The sequence below is a fragment of the Artemia franciscana genome, chromosome 21 (assembly GCF_032884065.1).
Source record: "Artemia franciscana chromosome 21, ASM3288406v1, whole genome shotgun sequence".
In the NCBI taxonomy this organism is placed as follows: Eukaryota; Metazoa; Arthropoda; class Branchiopoda; order Anostraca; family Artemiidae; genus Artemia; species Artemia franciscana.
The window spans coordinates 24046577-24066951 of NC_088883.1; the positions used below are offsets into that span (position 1 = coordinate 24046577).

At 35.7% G+C, this 20375-nt stretch overlaps 1 protein-coding gene across 1 annotated transcript in view; it reads left to right on the forward strand.

Moving 5' to 3' along the window:
* The window catches only part of LOC136040710 (uncharacterized), a 61844-nt gene that overhangs the window by 13455 nt on the left and 28014 nt on the right, over positions 1–20375 (forward strand). The window contains exons 4-5 of the mRNA XM_065725013.1: positions 731–859; positions 12643–12814. Of these exons, the coding sequence (XP_065581085.1) occupies positions 731–859; positions 12643–12814 (301 nt within the window). The remainder of the gene's footprint in view (positions 1–730; positions 860–12642; positions 12815–20375) is intronic.

Here is a 20375-nt window from a genome sequence, read left to right on the forward strand (position 1 = left end):
AGACTGGGAAGTAATAATTTTGTTCGTTTGAAGTTTAAACTTCCCTCTTTACTTCCCTCGGAAAAACTCTGTTTTTTAAGAATTAATCTTTGCTCTTTTTTTATTATTTAATTTAGAAACAACACTGCCTTGACATTTTATTTTTGCAGTATAATTTCCCTTCCTTTTAAGTTTTAATGTTGCTTCTTAGTTTCAGTTGAAAACTTTTATATAATTATGATATTATAATATTTAAAGGGTAACAAAATTAAATAATAATTAAGGAATAATAATAAAAGAATAAATTCTTTTTATAATTTCAAATCACCCCCAATCTGTAGGAGATAAGACACCTCAACCCTTATTAAGGAGCTGAACAAAGAAGCCGTACAAGAGCTGAAGGTAAAAATAAATTTGGATTGGAAAGAAAAATCAGAGCATAGTGTCGTTTTTTGTATCATTTTTTAAGTGAGAAATGGATTTCTAATTCTTTTGTTTAAGAAATTAAACTTAGTAGCACTTAAGGAAGTAGCTCTAGGCGAGTAGCTTCGACAAAATGTTAACTAAGCGGACAGGTTTGCGTATCAACTTGGTTGCAAAAAAATTTTCTAGCTCAACAAAATGTGCTTTTAGGCTTAGGGAGCTATTTGACCTGTTCCTATATAGAAAAGCCACTCATTACTTAGAAATAAACCGAAATCTAAAAAAAGCATTTCTTCTGTAGGTACGATAAATGGTATTATAAACTAAGTTGGTTATTCATTTCGAAAATTTTTGGAAGAAGTACCTGAATTCTCCTATAGAACTGTTTTCGTTTGTCTTCTTCCTCTTTGGATGCACGATCCTAGAGACGGAGAGACTATTACGGTGGAATTGTCAAGTAAATAATTTGAAAAAATATTTATAATAATAAGTAATCCACCTTCTAATATGCAACTTTGAGTTGTTCCAGAACCACATGCCTACACTTCGCTAACCACTAAGTGGCAAGAGGTTAGGGCCAGGGGTATTTTTTCTATGGGGAAGAGAGGCAACTGCCCCTCCAAGACCTCGTTATCCCCAAGACCCAGTTTCCCCCATGCTGTTATTTAGTTTCTCCAAAATGTTGTCAAAATTAAGATAAGCCTGAATAATTCATGCATTCACAGAAACGGGTCAGTTTTATTTAGTATATCTTTACCTTTTTTATTACTAATGCTTGTTTTTAAGTTTTCTATGTCATTTTCAACTGACTTGAGAAAACTGGCCCCAAGTTTGACCCCCCCCCCACAGGATTTTGACAAAATTACGCCATTCGTTTTTGGTATGCATTTAGTTATATACTAAGAACGTTGTTTCAAACCAAGAAGTGGATGACTTCTAGTCCCTTCTAGATCAAAATGCTTGAAGAAATACCTTCCCGGGACATGTTTTACAAAATGTGTCGATTATATTCGCAAAAACAGCGAAATTATCTGAAAATGATCAAATTGAAGGGACAAAAAACCGTGATAAAAAAAAAAGAAAAAAAAGGCAACGAGCGCAAGAAACTCTAATTTGAACTATAACGCTGTAGCAATGATGGAAGCTAAAGTTTGGACGATTGGGCTTTTTAAAACCCTAATTTAAAGAATGCGGAAGTAACAGGCAGGGCTTTTTATTGAATTTCCTCTAGTGAATCTGAATGCCCAATTGTAATGAGGATTTATGCTGGGGATTTAGAAATAGATAGAGCAAATGAATTCAAGTATCTGCACAGTGTTTTAACGCAAGGTGGCAATTATGACTTGGAGATTATGCTTAAGATTGCTTACACAGGGGAAGCGTTTTCCCGGCAAATAAATGATGTGTGGAAGTGCTCCAAATACTTCCAAAGATGGAGTATATACTTCCAGCATAAATGCTTCCAAAGAACTGGAGACATATGACAGGAATGAACAAGGTCAGACTCCCACATAGTGTGGTACTGGAAACCGCCTGGTCCGCTCAGAAGCGGTAGGAAGCGTACAACCTCTGGTTGGTAACTGGAGGTAAGCATCTTCTGCCTTTTCAGCCCCAAGACTAAGAAATAAGTTAACAACTCCGAACAGGGCAGCAATATGAGTAAGGATCAAAGGCCGGGTCCATCCTACTACGAGGCACTACAGTACATGGCTGGTTTCTAACTAAGGTTTGGCTATAAAGGATTTTTTTGAAATTTGTTTAACTCTCACATTTCAAACAGAGCTAATACAAGAAATTCGAAAGCAGTTAGGGAGGGGGCTTTGTTTTGATTTCGCTCCAGTACATCTGACAGTTCAACTGTAAATTTGACGTTCCGAGCTTGGAAACAGTTTCCGTAAGGATATATAGGCAGATCTTGACTCTGATGAACAATGGCGTACGAAGTTTGCTGCTCTCCAAAAAAACTAGAAATTCAGTTAAAATTATTTTTTTATGAAAATTCCTAAGTTTCCCACAGAATTTGCACATTTTCTGAATTGTCCTTCTATAAATAACAGAAATTCTAAAGTCTTACTCCAAAGTGTGGGGTCTGGGGAGGGGCGAGGTTTATTCCTAAACAATTACCAATTTTAGGTTAAATTACATAATTTTTTTTTTGATTTGACAAACAGAATTGCTCAAAACATATAAATTCTGACCTGACATCTACCGAAACGTTGGTCGATTTAGAGGTTTTTACAATCAGCAAAAATTCTTATTTGCACACGAAAGACGACACCCAATCGATTAATTCGGACCCGTCAAAATACTAAGCCAAATTACAGATTACTTTCATGCAGTAAAATTAGCCTAAATCTCAAAAGAAAAAGCTAAAATTTTGATTCGTGCTCTATAGGACAGAAAATTTCATTGAGAATATTTCGACATGCTTCTTCTGGAAACGTACACAGCGAGCATAATTATTTTTCTATCTGACTGATTAAATTCTATGCCCAAAGAAATCTTGATGAAACCACTTCAAATAAAAGTGGCCTCTCGAAGGAGTGTCTGAGGCTGTCAGGTATAGTTGTCTTATTACCATCATTGATTGATAACCCACAGAATGACAAAGAGGGCACCCTTTGAATGAAGAACTCGGATGAGTTGGCGCAATCAAGACCCATTTCACGCTCGGTTTAGCCACTGAGTTATGGTACCTCTTTTGTTGTATACGCTTCCCACTTGCTTAACTACAAAACATTAGCCCTTTGAGGCAAGCGAATCGGCAGCATCATATTTACTTTTTTTAATTGGAATCATTCGATATTACAAAAATACTTTTTCGTTTTAATTATTCATTTACGGTGAGCCAAAATCAAAACTTGTATTAATTCAAAAACGTTCAGAAATTAAATAAAAAAAGACTAGTCTTTTCAATTGAAAGTAAAGGGCTACATTAAAGTTAAAACGAACAGAGATTATTCCGTATGAAAGGGGTTGTCGCCTCCTCGACCCCTTGCTCTTTACACTAAAGTTTTATATTGTCTTAAAAAGTAGAGTTGTGAGAAAGAGTCAAACTTTAGCGTAAGGAGTTACATTAAAACTTAAAACGAACAGAAATTATTCCGAACATGAAAGGGGTTACCGTCTCCACGACACCTTTCTCTTTACGCTAAAGTTTTTATTGTTTAAAAAAGTAGAGCTGTGAGAAAGAGTCAAACTATAGCGTAAAGAGCGAGGCGTCGAGGAGGCGACAACCCTTTTTATATACAGAATAATTTATGTTCGTTTTAAGTTTTAATGTCACTCCTTACTTTCAGTTGAAGAAACTTTCTTTTTCATTTAATTTGAACTAAAAAAGGCAGCAAACTTTTGTATATGCAGCAAAGAGGTTTATTTGGGATAAATGGGGTTGGGCATGTTGGGATAATAGGGCTGGGGGCATATTAAAGTTAACTATTATTGTACATAGAAAGGGCTTTGTATGGAGCCCTTATTAGAAGGATGTATTCTTTTATTTGCAATCTCATTTGTCTTCCGTCACATAATATTTCCTACAATATTTTTGGAACAACTTGGGACCTATTTTTGGAACAATTTTTGGAACAGGTGGTGGAACAATTTTTGCGATGTTTTTCCGTTTTATGGTATATTATGGCACTCAGTGTCAGAGAAAATTCTATATTTGTATGAAGTTAAACTTTATGGGAGTAACAACACATATTTCCCCTGCCCCGAATCAAAAGTCCTTTCCAACGAGACCAAAGTTTTAATATATCAGGGGTTCATTTTAAAATACACGAAAGAAATTTATGCTTTGCAATATTTGTTCATCAATTAATTGCCACTCTCTGACATTTAAGTTGAACAGCGTAATTATCTTCTGTTTTTTTTTATCCCTCTCTTACTTACCCTCTATATTTTACTTATTATGGATCGTTAGAAAAAGAGAGAAATAACGTTAAATATTCACATTTCTGTTTTGGCACACACTCTAGATTTTGTTTGTGAGACAGTTTAATAGTTCCCTATTTTGAGGCGGGCTCAGTTCCCTTCAAGCAGCAATGATTTTTCTAAAGATATTGATCCCTCCTCCATAAATGACCCCTTCCCCCAAATACCAACATTTAAAAAAAATCAATATTTATGCCCGTATTATGTCTAAAGACCAACAGCTATATATAGGATTTCAACAGGGTTTTTCTGCATTGTCCACATATATGAGAAAGGATACGGTTCAAAATGCTCATGATACTATTTTTAGTTACTTATATGATTTTCTAATCAGTACCGTCAATTTTATACATTAAGATCAGTGCTGTAATAGAGATCAGAGCATAGATGTCAGGAAACACGCTGGGGAGGAGTATGGACCTCCAAAATTCTAAACCCCTCTGGATTTCAGGGCGATTCTTATTGAAATTATCAAATAAAATTTTGTTTTTATGATTTGCACCCAACCCCTCCACTGAAAAGACGTGCCTGTCTCGAGTCCAATCTTGACAAAGTTTATATTGACCTTATATAAGATACGACACGAACGACAAAAGTAAATTGGTCAATATCCACATTTCTTCACAATTATCAATAATTTCCAATTTTGAGGATAAATGTTACGGCAAATATCGGCTAAAAAAGCTTGTTCTTCGTTAAATAAAAGCACAATATTAAAGTTTCATAAGTTCTTCTTCATATCTGATCATATTTATTGATGATAAAAATAATGTAACCATTGACGACGCCGAGGAAAAAGATGACTTCAGGACTTCATGATTAGTTTAGACAAGACACCTCATTTTGAAATCATAAGAATTTATTTCAACACTTCAGCAAGTTTTGACAAGTTGCTTCATTTCATCACCTTCAAAAATTATTGTATCATTTAAAGAATTGAATTATAGACTTAAGAAAACCATGACTGCAGCTGCTGCTACAGCCAAGTAAAGAGCAAACAATTCCATAGTAACCAAACGTTTTTAATGACAAGGAAGTTGACTTTTCACAAAAACAAGACACATTTTTAAAGCTTCGTGAATACATATTGTACTTTGTCATATTTCTGGTTATTACTTTTTGTTTTGATCCGACGTTATTTTGGGGTTTTAGGCCATTTCTCGAAATTCCCATAAATCATTTTCGAAATAGGATTTTTCAATAGTTACTATTCCTGAATCAGCTACATATGGTAATTTGTTATTAGCCAGTTATTATTAACACATTTTTTCTAATTCTCGGTGAATATGGGCCGCGGTTCGTTCTTTACTAGGTTGCAGGTAGGCCTACTGCTGCAACCATCGTAATGAAAGTGATGTATGTAGTGATGAAGGTGAGGAAACGGGAAATATATAGAAATTGACGACAATTATAGAAATTACGTTATGGAGCGATGCATTGCGGCGATGAACTTGAATATGGTCAATTTATCGTTACCATTTGCTACAATACATAAATGCGACACAAATTCCCCTTTTATGAGCCATTGAAGTGAATAAGGTATCATTAAATACTACCATTTATAAAATTCTATGTAGTTAGTTACGCACTTTATTAGGTATGTTAACAGATGTTAGAAAACATTTTCAAAATGCCGACGAGCGTTGAAAACCCGGCAATTGACATCGGCATAACTAATTGCTTTAGCACCCTGATCCATTTGTCAGTCCAAATATTGAAGGTTGGTGAATAGTTTAACTTTTTCTTTCTATAGAAAATAGCAATTTTATGGATCTATATCAGAGAAAAAAGGCTTGCATACAAGAAAGGAGAACTTAAGTGTGCCATTCCAGGACCATGGCCGTATCCAGATTTGGGGGGGGGGTATTTTATTCAGAGGAGGAGAGGTTACAAAAAAAGGATAAAAACTTTCTTTTGTGCTTTTTTATTAGGTTTTTATTAAAAACATGTCGAGGAGGTATTCAAACCCCATAGCAGCCCCCTTGTTACGACCTTGCGTAGGAGTATCGAGATTACAAGGATAATCAAAGATATTATTTATTTTTTGCACAACTTCCGATTTTTTAGTATCTCCTCCTTTTGTTTCTCAAATGTCGCAATTCCCTCAAATTAAATTCTAACATTTATATATGTGGGAAGCATCAACTATTTTCTGGTGAGAATGAATATTGCAGGGTCTTAGCAATTGCATCGCTTTTGGTTACCTTCCTTTAGTGAGCGTCGGTCTCTACGTTTAGATGCTAGATTTTTTTTTTTTTTTTTTTTTTTTTTTTTTTTTTTTTTTTTTTTTTTTTTTTTTTTTTTTTTTTTATGCTATAACTCTTCCAAATAATAATGGATTATACAATCCATTTTATCAAGGAATTAAGGTGATTGCCATGAATTTATTTATAACCGGTAGCTTCTTTAAGAAGGTGAAACGTAAATTATAATCTGAGTTTTGATGGGAGATTGTGTTCAGAAATCACTTTTTCTTCAAAATTATGGGTTTGCATGCAATAATATCGATTTTTTTGTGAATTCTTGCTATAAACACTTTCATTCCCCCCTCTTCATAGGTTATGATTAACCTAACATATAATACATATGTACCCCAGATAATACATGTACTCAATGAATTTTCCATACACGGACTCTTTTCTTCATGTAACTATTGGCATCAAAATTCCATTTTTTAGAGTTTCGGTTACTATTGAGCCGGGTCGCTTCTTACTACAGTTCGTTACCACGAACTGTTTGATGTCAATTTAACGGTAAAAAGCAACGTAGACGGCAACAGAGCTACAGGATTGCAGTAGAATTGGTTGTTTCGAAGCGAGCATGTACCTTTTTATTTATTTATTTTTCTATTAATACCAAATATGGTAAGCTTTGAAGCTTGTCCGCTTGACAAAAAGGAATCTATTTAGACGAAATCCTTGAGGCGAAACACTGCTTCTCCTGTTTCTTTTCTCTAGAAAACTCAATCTAATTCATTTTTGTCCTTTGTTGTCTAATGCGACATTTATTGGGAACAGTTCATTTCTCTATGTCACTCTACGATTTCTGAATGCTTTGGACTGTCAATCCTTAGGTTTTTCTCTAATTGAATTTCAATATTTCTCTAAACTGGAACGTGACTTGTAGAAGGTGTACAGTAAAATTATTAGTCCAGCAAAGTTCACGCAAGGTCTCACACAAGTTTGTGTGACTGTCAAGTTAGCCATGAAGCATTTTCATCTACCAAAAGAAACTTTGAAAAATGCATTAATCATTGCTTTAGATGCATTTTTGTTATATTTTTACGAGTTGGACAAACGTGTCAGGGGGGGGGGCTCATTAATCCTTAGGTTAATCTGAGGTTTTTTGGTTGCAACCAAAATGAAACGTAATATCTCGCAAATGTGCAGTAAAATTATTAGTCCAGCAAGGTTCACGCAAGGTCACGCACAAGGCTGTGTGACTTTCAAGTTTGCCATGAAGCATTTTCATCTACCAAAAGAAGCTTTGATAAACGCATCAACCATTGCTTTATATGCATTTTTGTTACGTTTTACGAGTTTGACAAGCGTGTCGGGGAGGGAGGTTCGTTAATCCTTTGGTTATTTGAGGGTTTTGGTAGCAACCAAACTGAAACGAGATTTCTCACAAATGTGCAGTAAAATTATTAGTCCTGCAAGGTTCAAGCAAGGTCACGCACAAGTTTGTGTGACTTTCAAGTTTGCCGTGAAGCATTTTCATGTGCCAAAACCAACTTTGACAAACGCATCAACCATTGCTTTATACGTACTTTTGTTACGTTTTTACGAGTTGGACAGATGTGTCGGGGAGGGAGGTTCGTTAATCCTTTGGTTATTTGAGGGTTTTGGTAGCAACCAAACTGAAACGAGATTTCTCACAAATGTGCAGTAAAATTATTAGTCCTGCAAGGTTCAAGCAAGGTCACGCACAAGTTTGTGTGACTTTCAAGTTTGCCGTGAAGCATTTTCATGTGCCAAAACCAACTTTGACAAACGCATCAACCATTGCTTTATACGTACTTTTGTTACGTTTTTACGAGTTGGACAGATGTGTCGGGGAGGGAGGTTCGTTAATCCTTTGGTTAATCTGAGGTTTTTGGTTGCAATCAAACTGAAGTGTGGTTTCTAGCAGGTGCGCAGTAAAATTATTAGTCCAGCAAGGTTCACGCAAGGTCACGCACAAGTTTGTGTGACTGTCAAGTTTTCCGTGAAGCATTTTCATGTACCAAAACAAACTTTGACAAACGCATCAACCATTGTTTATATGCATTTTGTTACGTTTTACGAGTTGGATAAACGTGTCGGGAAGGGTTATCCCTTAATCCTTAGGTTAATCTGAGGTTTTTGGTTGCAACCAAAGGCAAACGTGACTTCTAGCAGGTTTGCAGTAAAATTATTAGTCCAGCAAAGTTCAAGCAAGGTCTCGCACATGTTTTTGTGATTCTGTCATGTTTGCTGTAAAGCATTTTCTCACAGTCATTTTTTGTCACTTCCCATGAGGTTGTACACTGATGAAAGATCTTATTAGTGTAGAAGTAGTCAATCAAAGGTTTTAAATAAGTAATCGCTTGACTATGAGGGTTTACACTGGTAAAAGATCTTACCAGTGTGGAGTGAACAATAAAAAATTCCATCAAAATAGGGATTATGGATTGTAAACTCTGTGGATAATTCTATAAAAAGGGGGGTGGATTATAAATTCTCCCACATATTGAAAACTATCTTCCGCGTTTAAACGTAGCATTAGATGACCTAGCTGTCAACGCGTTGTTGATGCATAAATTAATGTATATAATTCGTTTTATCAAGGAATTAAGGTGATTTCTATGAATTTATTTGTAATTGATAACTATTACATCCGCGTGCATTTCTTTAAAATGTAATAAAGAATATATTCAAAATTATAGAAAAGAATCGTATATAGGCCTATTTGTATGTTTAGCCTTTAGTAAAGATAGTCTAACCTATGTATTGAATGTAAATAATGACGAAGACCACACTAAAGCTAAAAAGGTTCATTCATTTCAACGAACGAACGAAAAGTTCTGCCAAGACTGTGTGATTAAAGCTAACATTTTACAAGCTAAAAAGGTTCATTCATTTCACTAACTGTATTTATTAAAAATTGGAATAATTTCTTAGTGCGATGTTTGCCTTCTCTGCAGCTAATCTTGTAGTTCCTTTGGGATTGGGTTTGTTTTTATCATATTTTGAAAATCCAAACCATTATATTCTATTTGACGAAACAATTCTAACTAGCAATGACCTAGGAACCAAACAAACTGTCCGCGAGGCAATCTAAATCAAACGGAACTTAAATAATCATACATCCCTAAGTAGAGACTTGGGTGAATACACGCTCAATTCTATGTACATAAAATTAATTATAGAAAATAATCTAAATCAAAATAAAATAAAAATAGGAACCAATAAAAACAAGCCCAATCCCAAGCCCAATCCACTAAGAAATTATTCCAATTTTTAATAAATACAGTTAGTGAAATGAATGAACCTTTTTAGCTTGTAAAATGATAGCTTTAATCACAGAGTCTCGGCTGAACTTTTCGTAAAGAAGTAATGACGCCTAGGCTATTTTAAAATATGGATTTTTAACCAAGAACATTTGTTGTAAGTATGTTATTGTTTATTATTTTCTTTGCTGAAGACGACCCTTAGATATAGGCCGAAATATTCAAATAGGTTTTGTTCGTTCACTGTCTTGGGAAAAAAGGTCCTCATTGTCCTCTCTTCTGTATTTGTAGTAATGAATGAGATAAGTGTCCTTTTCTGGTTATAATTGTGTATAAATAAAGAAATTTTTCACATATATTTATGGAATTTAATATCTTGGCCTGCAAAATGGTAAATAGTTTATAAGCACCCTTGGTTGAAACAGCCAACTTTTATACAACAAAAATTAAGCTTACACCCTGGTGTCAGAAGTACTTCAATTTTATTTTGAGCCCAGTTCATCCAGAGCCGTCCTGGCCGAGTGGGTTGGTGCGCTGGATTCGGGATCCTTTGTCTGAGAGGACGCGGGTTCGAGTCCCAGTGTATCCAATTCTTCAGTTTGGGACGGGGGTCAGTGGTGTGACTCCGTAAGCTTAGCCAGAGTCGACCCAGCTCTAAATGGGTACCTGGTGAAATCTGGGGAAGGTAAACAGGAAGGGTGTGCGAAAGCACAGGATGGCTGGCCCCCAGCCCCCCATTGCACTTCCTGGCTGAAGGGCCAAGAAACGGAGATCAGCACCGCCGGTACGGACTGTAAAGTCTAATGCCGTATCCTTTACCTTTATCCTTTACCTTTACCAGTTCATCCACAACAGAGACAGTCTTACGCCATTCCAGCCAACCAGACGCCAGAGGCACCATTTGGGCCAAATATCGGGGTGGGCATGGGACTTATGACAGAACTTGAGACTTTTATTATGAATCTAACCTACCTTCAAAGTTTACAATGATTAATAGCTATAGCGTAATCAAACAGTTCGTGGTAACGAACTGTAGCAAGGAGCGACCCGGCTCAATAGTAAACGAAACTCTAGATAACGGATAAATACACATCAAAAGAATCGGATTTTCATGCTGATTTTAAATATATAAGTTTCATCAAATTTGGTCTTTGTCATCAAAAGTTACGAGCCTGAGAAAATTTGTCTTATTTTAGAAAATAGGGGGAAACACCCTCTAAAAGTCATACTATCACACCAGCGCATTCAGCGTATCAGAGAACCCTATAGCAAAATTTTCAAGCTCCTATCTACAAAAATGTGGAATTTCGTATTTTTTGCCAGAAGACAAATCACGGGTGCGCGTTTATTTTTTTTCTTTTTTTTTTTTTTCCAGGGGTCATCGTATCGACCAAGTGGTCCTAGAATGTTGCAAGAGGGCTCATTCTAACGGAAATGAAAAGTTCTAGTGCCCTTTTTAAGTGACCAAAAAAATTGGAAGGCACCTAGGCCCCCTCCCAAGCTCATTTTTTCTCCAAAGTCAACAGATCAAAATTTTGAGATAGCCATTTTGTTCCACATAGTCAAAAACCATAATAACTATGTCTTTGGGAATGACTTACTCCCCCACAGTCCCTGGGGGAGGGGCTGCTAGTTACAAACTTCGACCAGTGTTTACATATAATAATGGTTATTGGGAAATGTACAGTCATTTTCAGGGGATTTTTTTTTGTTTTGGGGGAGGGGTTGAGGGGAGGGGGCTATGCGGGAAGATCTTTCCTTGGAGAAATATGTCATGGGGGAACAGAAATTCAATGAAAAGGGCGCAGGATTTTCCAAAATTACTATAAAAAAAATGAAAAAATAAACATGGAAAAATTCTTTCAATTGAAAGTAAGGAGTACCACTGGAACTTAAAACGAACAGAGATTATTACGCATATGAGGGGTTCTAAAAATATTTTAGCATAAAGAGCGAGGTATTTAGGAGGAGATAAATACCTCGCTCTTTATGCTAAAGTATTTTTAGTAATTTCAACTATTTATTCTACGGCCTTTCTGATTCATGGGTCATTCTTAAAGAATCGGCACAAAACTTACGATTTAGTGTAAAGAGTGAGGTATTAACGAGGGTACAAACCCCCTCATATACATAATAAAAATTTAAGAATATAAAAGTTTGTTACGTAAGTTAATATTTCTCAAAATCGTCTGATCAGAACTAAGAGAAAGCCATTTAGCCAAAAACGGAATTAAAATGTAAATTTCATTTTAATAATTTATGTGTGGAGAGCCAAAATCAAACATGCATTAATTCAAAAACGTTCAGAAATTACATAAAAAAAACTAGTTTTTCTAACTGAAAGTAAGGAGCGACATTAAAACTTAAAACGAACAGAAATTTGACTCTAAAGTTTGACGCTAAAGTTTGACTCTTTACCAAAATTCTGCTTTTTAAGACAATTAAAAGCTTTAGCATAAAGAGCGAGGTATTGTGGAGGGGACAACCTATTTCATATACGGAGTAATTTCTGTTCGTTTTAAGTTTTAATGTCGCTCCTTACTTTCAGTTAGAAAAACTAGTTTTTTTTATGTAATTACCCCAAGGGTCGTCAGGTAATTACGCTCTTTGGCTAATAGGCGTGCAATTAGTTCAAATCATTTGAACAGAATGGATTATGTTGGACATAATGGATAATTATGGCCGGAAAAGGACCCTTTGTGGTGGAAGCTTAGGCCCCCTGGAAAATCTGGAGTGGGCATTTGCCCATCCCTGACCCCCCCCCCCCCAAATGGCGCCTCTGCCAGACACCGTTGCCAGAAAAAAGTGAAATACCTGTCAGACATATTTTAATACAGAACTTTCTCCAATCGTCGTCGCAAATGAAGCCTTCCAATCCACGCAACAAAAAGTCGTCTCCTGTCATCAAAGCAGAAGCCTTAGAGTAAACCAAGAAGGATATACATCCAGTAGAACAACTACAAATGGAACATCAAGTGGAATAACATACCAAGGAAGTGATGTGCGCAGGTAAAGTGTAATAGGAAATTGATTTTGTGCGCACAGGAAAAAAAAAATTAGGAATGCTTATGCTAATTATTTTCTTCGTGTGTCTATTTCCTTTTAACTGATAGACGAAAGCATTAAATTTCTAAAGATTATGAATAATATTCTGGAGCAAAAGCATGTAGATCCCAATCTTGATGAAAAAAGGCAACGTAAACGGCAATTAACTTTTTTGGCTGCCGTGACGATTGAAAATAGGCTCTGCCTCCCCCAGGGTAAGAACATGGGAGGTGAATATTCAGAGATGGGTCAACTATTTCAACGGTGTTGGGAAAGAGGGAATCAATTTCCCTTCACAAACAACAGAGAAAATAATTATGAAGGGAATTATAACAGAAATATACAATCAGATAGTGGTCCTAGACGGAATAAATAAAAAAAACAAGTTTTTCAACTGAAAGTAAGGAGCGACATTAAAACTTAAAACCAACAGAAATTACTTTGTATATGAAAGGGGCTGCTTCCTCATCAACGCCCCGCTCTTTAAGCTAAAGTTTGACTGTTTCAACTCTACTTTTTAAAACAGTAAACTTTTTTAACATTCGTAAAAAATTACAAGTGCTAGTTGCCTTTTTAAGTAACCAAGAAATCGGAGGGCAACTAGGCCTCCTCACCCGCTCTTTTTTCTCAAAATCATTAGATCACAACTCTGAGAAAGCCATTTAGCCAAAAAAACTAAATATGCAAATTTCCATTCATCTGTGGAGAGCCAAAATCAAAACATGCATTAATTCAAAAACGTTCAGAAATTGAATAAAAAAAAAACAATTTTTTTTAACTGAAACTAAGGAGCGAAATGGCCCCTCCCACAGGGAATGTGGGGGAGTATGTCGCCCCCGAAGACAAAGTTATAAGGTTTTTCGACTACGGTGAATTAAATGGCTATCTTAGAATTTTGATCCGGTGACTTTGGGAAAACAATTGGCGTGGGAGGGGGCCTAGGTACCCTCCAATTTTTTCATCACTTAAAAAGGACACTAGAACTTTTCATTTCCGTTAGAATGAGCCCTCTCGCAAGATTCTAGGACCACTGGGTCGATATGATCACCCCTGGGGAAAAAATAAACAAACAAAAAAACAAACAAATAAACACGCATCCGTGATCTGTATTCTGGCAAAAAATGCGAAACTCCACATTTTACAGATAGGAGCTTGAAACTTCTACAATCAGGTTCTCTAATACGCTGAATCTGATGGTGTGATTTTCGTTAAGATTGTATGCCCTTTAGGGGGTGTTTCCCCCTATTTTCGAAAATGAGGCAAATTTTCTCACGTTTGTAACTTTTGATGGGTAAAACTAACCCTAATTAAAATTATATATTTGAATTCAGCATTAAAATGCGATTCTTTTGATGTAACTATTGGTATCAAAATTTTAGAGTTTTGTTAACTATTGAGCCGGGTCGCTCCTTACTAGAGTTCGTTACCACGAACTGTTTGAAAACTCAGCTAGTGAAAACCCCAACAGGAAGTTGAAAAATTAAACAGCCAGTCTAGATAGATGGCCAAAAGTAGTATAGAAGTAGAAAAGTTGCAAGAAGTAGTCTTAGTTGTCACTGGTAATTAAAATTTTTGAGCAGCAAAGTAAAAGTAAAAAGTTTTCAGTTTTTTAGGAATAGGAGGAAAAAATGTCAAAATTACAAAAAAAAAGAGAACCGGAATAGACACCCAAGGGTTTGTCTGGATAAAGTTTATGGTATATAGAAAAAAAGGGGACTTAACTAGACGCCAATGATGCGCCAGGAGAAAGTTCGGGTACAATGAAGAAAATGGGACTGAACTAGACGTCAAGGAAGCGTTAGGAATTAGTTCAGAGTATATAGAAAAAATGGGGCACAAATAGACGCCAAAGAATTGTCAGGAATTCATCCAGGGTACAAAATAAATCTATGGTTACTCAGAATCATGGATAGATTGCGTTTGATTGATAAAATTCTATATTTTTATCCACAGGAACTACCAATAAAACTTTGGATGTATATAACACCAAATTTCAGATCAAGATTTTGGCTGGGGCAAACAATCAATGCACCTGTATGATCTTATGAGGATGTAGATTGGGATTACTCTGGGCAGCATATTCAGATTTTAAAACATACTAAATTCCTGACATTACCTTATCTTAGACCTTAGATCCGCCTCTTCCGCCAGAGGCACCCAGGGCATCCAAGAAGCTTCGTCATTCTTTTCTGAATTGGGTAACTGCGTATATCTCTTCTCAATCGGGTTGAAGAAAAGCTTGGGTAATGTGCAGATCAGATGGGTATGTTTGACGCAAGGTATTGCAAGATCTTTCCCGTCTTCGAATTTCGTTTGGGTGCCAATGTAAAGTTGCTTTTGGGATCTGAGTGTCCTGCATTCGGCCAACATAGCCCAAGCATCTCCACCACCGAGCTCTAATAATATCGGTCACCAGAGACTGGTTGGTAAATTTGAGGACTTTTTCATTTGTGATTCCGTCTACCAATGAATATTTTAAATTTTTCAATGACATTTGTTCTCGAATGCAATGATTCTCTTCTCCTGTTGTTGGTTCAAACTCCAGGTTTCGGCTACCTAAAGAAGGTACGAGATGATATTGCTGTTGAACAGGTGTAAGCTAAGCCGAATCGAGTTGTTTTTCGACTTCCATATACGCTTGAGCTTATTGAGGGTGGCGTTTGTCTGACCTATTCTGGACATTGTTTCTTTGAACTTTGATCCCGTATTCTCCCCTATGCTTCCAAGGTACCTGAATTCTATGTCATGTTTAACTTCCTCTTTTACACATCTGATGTGAAGTAGGGAAACAGTAGTTGCCGTTGCTTTGGTTTTGCTAGAATTCTTAGGCCAAGTTGGCCTAACATTATTCTTAGGCCAAGTTGGCTTGCTTTTTCGCTGACTCTGTTCAGAAGCTCTTGCATAAATTGCTTGCATGACTGTAGCATTGTAAAGTCATCTGCAGAGTCTAGGTCACTAACTGTCACTTTGGCCGAAAGTTTGATACCATCAGTCACAAGTTGTGGAGAATGAAGTCGATGATTATGACGAAAAGTAACGGCAACAGTACACAACCTTGTTTGACGCCGGATAGGACTCAAAAGTATTGGGTTTGGCCTTCGGGTGTCTTGATGCAGCACTTAAAGAGCTATGATAATTGCGATTATTTTACTCGGGATCCTGTAATGAAGAAGGGTCTTCCACAAGCTTGTCCGATCTACACAGTCGATGGTCTTTTCAAAGTCTATAAAAATAATGTAAAGCTAAGAGCGCAATTCCCAACTCTCTTCAGTGAGGACTCGCAAAGTAAATATAAGATTGGTGCAAGAACGGTTTAGGCGGAGCCCGTATTGTTCGTCCCTTAGGTACTTTCTGAGCTCATTTTGGATCCTTATCAAAATGATATGACACAGTAGTTTACCAAAGACTAAAAGTAAGCTTATTCCTCGCCAGTTTTCTGGGACATTGACATCACCCTCTTCGAACAGGCGTATTAGTATGCTGCGCTTCCAATCAACTGCTACCTTTTTCTTTTCCCATATTGTAGCGATAAAGGCGGTCCAGAATGTTATTAGTGGTGTAACTGAGACCTTTATCATCTCTGTTGATATACAGTTTTCTCCGGGGGATTTACCCTTCTTCAAACTCACGGCAGCTGCTTGAATCTCTACAGCACTTAGGGGCTCCACACTAATATCTTCCAGACATGCGTACAATCGTTTTAATTTACTATTCTATGTCCATTTTTTAATATCTCTTACAAAATGGTGCATAAATTCAGCATTTCAATTTTAAAAACTGAGTTGAAGGAAATTATATATATGGACAACATTGCTGCTGATCCCAAGATTTCCTCGGAATAAATAATATAATCATAATAAAAAGTCAGTTGAATTTTATCACACATTTTATAAAGAAAATTGGAATCATTCCCAATACCCATTTTAATACATCTTCTCCAAGGATAGGCTTTTGCTGCATTAAAATGCTCTAACATTTATTATTATGTCTATTTTAAATGTTTACGTGCAGGGACAATTGTCTGCGATTGAGCACTTAGTAAAAAAAGGCTTTCACTTAAAAACAGCGTCAAGATTTCCAGTTTTATGGCCGAGTTAGGAAGCATAATTTAAATATTTATCCTGCCTAAGTGAGTTTCCGTCAAAACAGATCAATTTTATTTTCATTGTATGTTTATATGAGTGCACACTTTAGTTTGGTTTTTTTTATTAAAAAAAAAAAAAAAAAAAAAAAAAAAAAAAAAAAAAAAAAAAAAAAAAAATGTTTACATTGTGTTATTGTACGCGATGAGTATCACAAAATGAGTATGCACAAAAAAATTTCACTGCCTATACTATAGATATGTTGTTCGTACTTTTAATTTTTGTGTGACCCAATTTGATCTAGTTGTTAAATTTTCTTCTGCTCATCTGAAGAGTAGAGTCCTATGTGATTCTCTGTACTGGTATAGAAAAACTTTTCAATCACAATTTAAAAGTCTTAATTTTTGCCAGTTTCAGGATTTAAGTGATGTAAAAGATAATCTAAAAACTTATTTAAACAACTGAAAATCCCGATATTGTAAACTGTCTTCCATATTTAAATGTAGCATCAGCTGACCTAGCTGTCAATATGTTGTCTATACATAAATTTGATTTATATAGTTCATTTTATCAAGGAATTAAAGCGAAATCCAAGAAATTATTTGTAACCGGTAGCTATTACATCCGCATACATTTCCTTAAAATGTTATGGAGAATATATTCAAAACCGTAGAAAAGAACCATATATAGGCCTATTTGTATGTCAGACCATTGGTAGAGAAAGTCTAACTTATGTATTGAATAAGTGTCTTCTTCTGGTGATGGTTTTATATAAATAAAGACTTTTTATATACATTTATGGACTTAAATATCTTGGCCTGCAAAGTAGAAAATAGTTTTTAAGCCAAAATTGGATGTAGCAGCCAACTATTATACAACGAAAATAAAGCTTACAAAGAAGTTTTTCGGGGGGGGGGGCTAAATTTCGGGTCCATTGTTGCGTTCTTTTGGTGATTTTTTTTTTAAGTTTCTAACTTGATTAGCATATATTTATTTTTTAGTGAACACAAAGTGATATATCTATAACCAAAATACCTTTAACTGATACATAGAATGACGAAGAAACTTAAGGATTTACAAAAAATAATTTTATGAAAATGAGGATGCATCGAAGCAAAAAAATAAAGACTAAGATAAAAAGAGTACCAAACCAAAACGAATTTGAAAACTAGATATGTGAAGTCGTGATGACAAGGCTATTGCTGGGACACGAGGTTCGAGCCCATCTTTAAGTGCTGATAATCAAAGCTGTTGACTACAGAGATCAAAGTTAGTGAGGAGATGTGAGGGCTAAAGGCTTGAACGGGTGGATGGAGTTAAAAAAGGAACTGGCTTTTACTAGTTAAAAAATTTGGTGAAGCTTTCCTAGAAAGATTGAATTTTTGCAGCACAATTCGAAACAATGATAATATGAGCTATAGAAACTCGAATAAAGAACAGGAAACAAGAAATGCAATATCATGATAAGTTCGCGGCTAAATTTTCAAAGGCCCAAGTGAATGGCGGGAGGTGATGAAAAATAAGTTTGTTTTTAGTACCTAAAGAACCAGCCAGCTTGACCACACGTTGAAGTACGTGGAAAGATCTAATTCTTGCCTCCGTTAATCCCATTGACACCAGCAATTTCATGTTAGCTCGTGGAAAATAATAATAAACAATCCTTTTTTGGTAAAAATAGGGGAAAACATACTTATTGGGTAAGAAATTTAAATGTGAAACCTTTGAGGGAACAAATATTTAAAATAGTATTTAATACTATCTGTTAAATGTGCTAAATTTAGTTGCTAAATCTGCAATTTTTATTTTTTGAAAAATTCTTAAAATCCATCAAACATTGTCGCTAGTAACGTTTCAAACTGTTAGAACATACCATTGGCAAATTACTATTAACAATGCTTAATGACAATCGTACAGACATGGTTGTCGCAAACATTATTTTTTTGGGATAGCTGACACAGACTTCAATTTTTATGACATTGGTCATTTTTTTTCAAGAGCACAGACGCCAAAAACACTGTTTCAATCACAAATGCTTCGTAGAGGAGACACATCAGTAGTACCTATGCAAAAAAGTGGTTTTCCTTGTTGTGGATTCCTGTAAACCTTCAACTGAGGGTTTTTGGCAATGGCGAATTTAATGATGTACTTTTTATTTCGATTTGACGTCATGTTTGACGAATTTCAGGTGGTTTTTTGAAACTTTGAAAAGTCTACTGTTCAGTCAAATCTGGCAGAAACATGTGGTTTCTAGTAGCATTTCAAACCGTTAAGACACATCATTGAGAAATTACTATTAACAATTTTTACAGACAATCGTAAAGACATTGTTGTCACTAAAATTATTCTTGTCGGGATAGCTGATACAGGCTTCAATTTTTATGATATCGGCCTTTTTTTGCCTTTCAAGAACGTAGACGTTAAAAACACTCTTTTCAACCATAAATACTTCGTAGAGGAGACATATCAGTAGTACCTATGCAAAAATGTGGTTTTCTTTGTTATAGACTCCTGTGAACCTTCAGCTGACGGTTTTTGGCAAAGGCAATTTTAACGATGTGCGTTTTATTCTAAATGTGACGTCATATTTGACGGATTTCAGGCGGTTTTTGAACTTTTTCGTGTTTTTTTGGAATCTGGCAGAAACATGATCAGTCATGCTTGAATAGAAATACCTAACTCTAATTATCACCAACAGCGAAATATTTGTCACAAAACAGTTCCTTTAAAAGTCAAGGGAACAAGACGGTTCTCTTGAAATTTTTTTAGTATCTATGGGCCAATGATTGCTCTTTACCTAGCTCACTACTAGTGTAACTAAGATTGAATCAACTTGCTTTAAAAAAGACAGATGTTAAAACACTAAGCCAACCGCAAATGCTTTGTAAATAGCGGATGTATTTCAAATGACACTTTAGTACCAGCAGTTCTGCATGGCAATGTTTAATTTAATGATATGTTCCATTCAAATCTTATTTTTAAGAGTAATCGCAGCAAAGGACTATTGTGACGCAAGAAGTTGTGAAAAGGAACAGAAAAGGTACTTAAAACGGTGACATATTTCATTATCTAAAGCCAAAAACGTAGTACTCCTTATTATGTGCTGTAAGAAACGGGCACGTAGAATAGGGTCTTTTGCACCCATAACCAGATCCCCCCCATACCACACCAATAAAACAGAAATTTTGATAAACATTCCAATAATTATTTATGGTTAGCGCATAATTTGTCTATTCCCTGCGCATGTTTTTTATTCCATACCAGCTCCCACCAAAAATTGTCAGCCCCCCCCCAAATAGATTCTTGTAAATGCGACTAATAAAATAGCACTAAAATTTCTATAGAGATAGATCAGTTATATATGATTTTAGGGGAGAAGGGGTGAAATTCGTCCTAACAATCGAAATTGGTAGTTATTTTAATAATATAGCATTTATATTTGATCA